Here is a 7,500-nt window from a genome sequence, read left to right as displayed (position 1 = left end):
ATAGGGTGTAGAGTATAGGGATATAGAGTGTAGGATATATGATATAGGGTGTAGAGTGTAGGGTGTAGAGTGTAGGTTATAGAGTGTAGGGTATAGAGTGTACGGTATATGATATAGGGTGTAGAGTGTAGGGTGTAGGTTATAGAGTGTAGGGTGTAGAGTGTACGGTATATGATATAGGGTGTAGAGTGTAGGGTGTAGAGTGTAGGTTATAGAGTGTAGGGTATAGAGTGTACGGTATATGATATAGGGTGTAGAGTGTAGGGTGTAGAGTGTACGGTATATGATATAGGGTGTAGAGTGTAGGGTGTAGAGTGTAGGGTGTAGAGTGTAGGTTATAGAGTGTAGGGTATAGAGTGTACGGTATATGATATAGGGTGTAGAGTGTAGGGCGTAGAGTGTAGGGTATATGATATAGGGTGTAGAGTGTAGGGTGTAGAGTGTAGGGTATATGATATAGGGTGTAGAGTGTAGGGTATATGATATAGGGTGTAGAGTGTAGGGTGTAGAGTGTAGGTTATAGAGTGTAGGGTGTAGAGTGTACGGTATATGATATAGGGTGTAGAGTGTAGGGCGTAGAGTGTAGGGTATATGATATAGGGTGTAGAGTGTAGGGTGTAGAGTGTAGGGTATATGATATAGGGTGTAGAGTGTAGGGTGTAGAGTGTAGGTTATAGAGTGTAGGTTATAGAGTGTAGGGTGTAGAGTGTACGGTATATGATATAGGGTGTAGAGTGTAGGGTGTAGAGTGTAGGGTGTAGAGTGTAGGTTATAGAGTGTACGGTATATGATATAGGGTGTAGAGTGTAGGGCGTAAAGTGTAGGGTATATGATATAGGGTGTAGAGTGTAGGGTATAGAGTGTAGGGTATATGATATGGGGTGTAGAGTGTAGGGTATATGATATGGGGTGTAGAGTGTAGGGTATATGATATAGGGTGTAGAGTGTAGGGTATATGATATAGGGTGTAGAGTGTAGGGTATATGATATAGGGTGTAGAGTGTAGGGTTTAGAGTGTAGGCTATATGATATAGGGTGTAGAGTGTAGGGTATAGAGAGTAGGGTACATGATATAGGGTGTAGAGTGTAGGGTGTACAGTGTAGGGTATATGATATAGGGTGTAGAGTGTAGGGTGTATGATATAGGGTGTAGAGTGTAGAGTGTATGATATAGGGTGTAGAGTATAGGGATATAGAGTGTAGGATATATGATATAGGGTGTAGAGTGTAGGGTATATGATATAGGGTGTAGAGTGTAGGGTGTAGAGTGTAGGTTATAGAGTGTAGGGTGTAGAGTGTACGGTATATGATATAGGGTGTAGAGTGTAGGGCGTAGAGTGTAGGGTATATGATATAGGGTGTAGAGTGTAGGGTATATGATATAGGGTGTAGAGTGTAGGGTGTAGAGTGTAGGCTATATGATATAGGGTGTAGAGTGTAGGGTATAGAGAGTAGGGTACATGATATAGGGTGTAGATTGTAGGGGTATAGAGTGTAGGGTATATGATATAGGGTGTAGAGTGTAGGGTGTACAGTGTAGGGTATATGATATAGGGTGTAGAGTGTAGGGTGTATGATATAGGGTGTAGAGTGTAGAGTGTATGATATAGGGTGTAGAGTGTAGGGTATATGATATAGGGTGTAGAGTATAGGGATATAGAGTGTAGGATATATGATATAGGGTGTAGAGTGTAGGATATATGATATAGGGTGTAGAGTGTAGGGTGTACAGTGTAGGGTGTAGAGTGTAGGGTATATTATATAGGGTGTAGAGTGTAGGGTGTATGATATAGGGTGTAGAGTGTAGGGTGTATGATATAGGGTGTAGAGTGTAGGGTGTATGATATAGGGTGTAGAGTGTAGGGTGTATGATATAGGGTGTAGAGTGTAGGGTGTATGATATAGGGTGTAGAGTGTAGGGTGTATGATATAGGGTGTAGAGTGTAGGGTATATGATATAGGGCAGGGGTCTCCAATCTTTTCCAGAAAGGGCCAGTGTGGGTGCAGGTTTTCATTCCAACCAAGCAAGTCCACACCAAATTCTACCTGTTCAAATCTAATGATCTACATTTTCAATGACTATCAGGTGTGACCATTGATTGGTTGTAATGAAAACTGCACCCACACTGGTACTTTCTGGAAAAGATTGGAGACCCCTGATATAGGGTGTAGAGTGTAGGGTATATGATATAGGGTGTAGAGTGTAGGGTGTATGATATAGGGTGTAGAGTGTAGGGTATATGATATAGGGTGTAGAGTGTAGGGTATATGATATAGGGTGTAGAGTGTAGGGTATATGATATAGGGTGTAGAGTGTAGGGTATATGATATAGGGTGTAGAGTGTAGGGTATATGATATAGGGTGTAGAGTGTAGGGTATATGATATAGGGTGTAGAGTGTAGGGTATATGATATAGGGTGTAGAGTGTAGGGTATATGATATAGGGTGTAGAGTGTAGGGTATATGATATAGGGTGTAGAGTCTAGGGTATATGATATAGGGTGTAGAGTCTAGGGTATATGATATAGGGTGTAGAGTGTAGGGTATATGATATAGGGTGTAGAGTCTAGGGTATATGATATAGGGTGTAGAGTGTAGGGTGTAGAGTGTATGATATAGGGTATAGAGTGTACGGTGTATGATATAGGGTGCAGAGTGTAGGGTATATGGTGTAGAGTGTAGAGTGTATAATATAGGGTATAGAGTGTACGGTGTATGATATAGGGTGCAGAGTGTAGGGTATATGGTGTAGAGTGTACGGTGTATGATATAGGGTGTAGAGTATATGGTGTAGAGTGTACAGTGTATGATATAGGGTGTAGAGTGTAGAGTGTATGATATAGGGTGTGGAGTGTAGGGTATAGGGTATATGGTGTAGAGTGTACGGTGTATGATATAGAGTGCAGAGTGTAGGGTATATAGTGTAGAGTGTACGGTGTAGGGTGTATGATATAGGGTGTAGAGTGTAGGGTATATGGTGTAGAGTGTTGGGTGTAGAGTGTACGGTTTATGATATAGAGTGCAGAGTGTAGGGTATATAGTGTAGAGTGCAGGGTGTAGAGTGTAGGGTATATGGTGTAGGGTGTATGATATAGGGGTGGAGTGTAGGGTATAGGGTATATTGTGTAAAATGTAGGGTATATGGTGTAGAGTGTTGGGTGTAGAGTGTACGGTTTATGATATAGAGTGCAGAGTGTAGAGTGTAGGGTATATGGTGTAGGGTGTATGATATAGGGGTGGAGTGTAGGGTATAGGGTATATGGTGTAGAGTGTAGGGTATATGGTGTAGAGTGTAGGGTGTCGAGTGTACAGTATGATATACGGTGTAGAGTGTAGGGTATATGGTGTAGGGTGTATGATATAGGGGTGGAGTGTAGGGTATATTGTATATGGTGTAGAGTGTAGGGTATATGGTGTACAGTGTAGGGTGTAGATTGTAGTGTGTAGGATATAGGGTGTAGAGTATAGGATATAGAATGTAGAGTGTAGGGTACAGGGTGTAGGGTATAGAATGTAGGGTATAGAGAACAGGGTGTAGAATGTAGGGTATACGGTATAGAATGTAGTGTGTAGAGTATATGGTACAGGGTGTAGGGTATTGAGAACAGGGTATAGGGTGTAGGGTATAGAGAAAAGGGTATAGGGTGTAGAGTGTAGGGTATAGAATGTAGTGTGTAGAATATAGAGTACAGGGTATAGAGTGTAAGGTGTAGTGTGTAGAGAACAGGGTATAGGGTGTAGGGTATAGAGAATGGGGTATAAGGTGTAGAATGTAGGGTATAGGGTGTAGGATAAAGAAAACAGGTTTTAGGGTGTAGAATGTAGAGTATAGGGTACAGGGTATAGAGTGTAGGGTGTAGAATGTAGGGTATAGGGTATGGGGTATAGAGAACAGGGTATAGAGTGTAGAGAACAGGGTATAGGGTGTAGAATGTAAGGTATAGGGTGTAGGGTATAGAGAACAGGGTATAGAGTGTAGGGTGTAGTGTGTAGAGAACAGGGTATAGGGTATAGGGTGTAGAGAACAGGGTATAGGGTGTAGAATGTAGGGTATAGGGTGTAGGGTATAGAGAACAGGGTATAGAGCGTAGAGAACAGGGTATAGGGTGTAGAATGTAAGGTATAGGGTGTAGGATATAGAGAACGGGGTATAGGGTGTAGAATGTATGGTATAGGGTGTAGGATATAGAGAACAGGTTATAGGGTGTAGAATGTAGGGTATAGGGTGTAGGGTATAGAGAACAGGGTATAGAGTGTAGGGTGTAGTGTGTAGAGAACAGGGTATAGGGTGCAGGGTGTAGTGTGTAGAGAACAGGGTATAGGGTGTAGAATGTAGTGTATAGGGTACAGAGAACAGGGTATAGGTGTAGGATATAGAGAACAGGGTATAGGGTGTAGAATGTAGGGTATAGGGTCTAGGGTGTAGAATATAGAGAACAGGTTATAGGGTGTAGAATGTAGGGTATAGGGTGTAGGGTATAGGGTGTAGTGTGTAGAGAACAGGGTATAGGGTGTAGAATGTAGGGTATATGGTGTAGGGTATAGGGTGTAGTGTGTAGAGAACAGGGTATAGGATGTAGAATGTAGGGTATAGGGTGTAGAATGTAGGGTATATGGTATAGGGTGTAGAATGTAGGGTATAGGGTGTAGAATGTAGGGTATAGGGTGTAGAATGTAGGGTATAGGGTGTAGAGTGTAGGGTATAGGGTGTAGAATGTAGGGTATATGGTATAGGGTGTAGAATGTAGGGTATATGGTATAGGGTGTAGAATGTAGGGTATATGGTATAGGGTGTAGAATGTAGGGTATATGGTATAGGGTGTAGAATGTAGGGTATATGGTATAGGGTGTAGAATGTAGGGTATATGGTATAGGGTGTAGAATGTAGGGTATATGGTATAGAGTGTAGGGTAATAATTATTACCTGATGTGGAAGTTTTGCACGTTGACGTTTTTGTAAGGAGCCGTTTTCCTTTGACACCACAATAATAATCCCTCTTTAGCCGAGGTCTCTGTGGGACGGAGAGACACACACACACACACGCACACACACACACTAATTGTAATATCAAGAAAACAAACTATTAAAGCAAACGTATGTGGACACCTGGCTATTACACCCATATCAGACTGAAGCACATCTCTCTCAACCCTCTACCTCAGAGAGGTAGCGAAAGGGGGGAGAGAGGAAAAGAGGGAGCGATAGAGAGAGAGAGAGAGAGAGAGAGAGAAAGAGCAAGAGGTTGCGAGAGAGGTAGAAGTAGAGAGAGGGAAAGAGAAAGGTCTTACCCTCCACTGAGATGTCTTGAATGGCAAAGCGAAGGATGATGGTCCAGATCATGCCGAGGGTCATCTTCGCATTTCCATCAACAATTTCTACACACACAGTTTAAAAACTTTATACATTAAAAAATGAGTTGTTTTTAGTGTGCGCATGTGTGTGTGTGTGTGTGTGCGCATGTGTGTAGCTGAGACAGAGAGGAGGATGAACATTTTGCCAGCACAACTCAACCATCTTATTTTAGCCAATCAGAAACAAGCAGAGAGCAGTGAGGGGGCGGAGTTTATAGCCTCCTTCTCTGACCCCTTCATTCCACAGATTACAGCACACACCTTAGTGACATGAAATGTGTGTGTGTGTGTGTGTGTGTGTGTACCCTCAGCTCCAATAGACACCAGTTTGACTCCTTTGCTGGCGATGAAGTCGAGTGCTTTGTTGACGTTGTTGATCTTGTGCACTCTCATTTTCCCTCGCTCAGGTTTGGGTAACCGCTCACCTACACACACACACACACACACACACACACACACACACACACACACACACACACACACACACACACACACACACACACACACACACACACACACACACACACACACACACACACACCTCAGTTAAATTGATGTTGAAGTGAGCGTTCGCTGAGCTGTGTCTGATTGGGCAGTTGAGGCACTGGGAAGCATGTCCACAGCAGTGTCTGATTGGAGAATAAAGGATGTGGGTGGAGCTTAATTCTCACCTGAGATGACCTCGAGCAGCAGCATGAGCTTCAGGCCATCTCTAAAGTCCTCCTCAATGTTCTCGATCTGAGTGCCGGCTTTACGCAGGTGAGAGTTACACCACGCCGTGAACGTCTGCAACACAGGGAGAGAAACTAATAAGAAATTTCACAGCAAGTATCTGAGAGACTCCTATAACCCGGCATAAGTCCTATTCCACACTGGAGTTCACTACTACAGGAACACAACCACCATCACCACCATCATCAACACCAGCAGACCACCATCATCAACACCAGCACACCATCATCACTATCATCATCAACACCAGCATCACTACCATCAAAACCGTCATCATCATCACTACCATCAGAATCATCATCTCCACCACCATCATAATCAACACCAGCACACCATCATCAACACCATCACCACTACCACTACCATCATCATCATCATCACTAGCAGACCATCATCACCTCCATCATCACTACCACCATCCACACTAGCACACCATCATCACTACCAGCACACCATCATTACCACCATCATCATCACTACCACCACCATCATCAACACTAGCACACCATCATCACTACCATCAAAACCATCATTATCATTACCATCAGAACCATCATTATCATTACCATCATCACTACCATCAGAATCATAAACACTAGCACACCATCACTACCATCATCATCTTTATCATCACTACCATCAACAATAAATTAGTTCTTTCAGTCAAGTTTGACAGGAACACACACACACACACACACACACACACACACACACACACACACACACACACACACAGGAAGTGGTGCTGGTAAACTGCATTAATATTTGTTATGAAAGTTAAATATACACTTGTGTATTCATTAGTTAACATTATTCTGTAAATCAGCTTAAAAAAACAACCGAATTCTGCATTAAAATGCCTCTTTTAAAAAGAGTGGCCACGCCCTACACAGGCATGCGCTCTCTCTCGCTCGCTCGCACACACACACACACACACACACACACACATACACTATTGCCTTGTCTTTTGAGAACAAACATTAAAACACACCCACACTGAACATTATACACACACACACACACTTCTGCTGAAACCAAATGTGTCGACATGAGAGGGTGTGGTTGCACCTGCCAGGTAACACACACACACACACACACACACACACACACACACACACACACACACACACACACACACACACACACACACACACACACACACAGTAAATGTGTGTGTACATTTACATTGCTGACATTGGGCAGATGAAGCTCTTTAGAGCCGTTTACATTTATACACACCATACCTACTGCTGTCTGCCTGTTTGTCGCAGTGTTAGTAAAAAGAGGAAAGGTGTGTGTGTGTGTGTGTGTGTGTCTTTAGACTTCCTCTCTCTGTGGAATGCAATGTTATTTGTTGATTGTGTTTATGCAGCTTCCTGTCATTGTGCGACTCTAAATTCCAGTTTCAGCCTCAC

The 7,500-nt window shown here is 42.9% G+C and overlaps 1 protein-coding gene across 3 annotated transcripts in view; it reads right to left on the bottom strand.

The window, feature by feature from the left end:
• Nucleotides 1-7,500, bottom strand: part of LOC310717251 (alpha-actinin-4) — a 37,015-nt gene that overhangs the window by 20,958 nt on the left and 8,557 nt on the right. For all 3 annotated transcript variants that reach the window (XR_014530771.1, XM_083525092.1, XM_083525093.1), the window contains exons 2-5: nt 6,025-6,139; nt 5,659-5,778; nt 5,291-5,377; nt 4,926-5,013 (exon numbers count right to left, since the gene is read on the bottom strand). Coding sequence is in view for 2 of the 3 variants with exons in the window: in XM_083525092.1 (XP_083381218.1) it covers nt 4,926-5,013; nt 5,291-5,377; nt 5,659-5,778; nt 6,025-6,139 (410 nt within the window). In the remaining variant the exon portion in view is untranslated. The remainder of the gene's footprint in view (nt 1-4,925; nt 5,014-5,290; nt 5,378-5,658; nt 5,779-6,024; nt 6,140-7,500) is intronic.

Source organism: Silurus aristotelis (assembly GCF_946808225.1).
Source record: "Silurus aristotelis genome assembly, chromosome: 22".
Lineage (NCBI taxonomy): Eukaryota > Metazoa > Chordata > Actinopteri > Siluriformes > Siluridae > Silurus > Silurus aristotelis.
The sequence above is the reverse complement of the archived record's forward strand: the minus strand, read 5'-3'. Positions and strand labels throughout refer to the sequence as shown.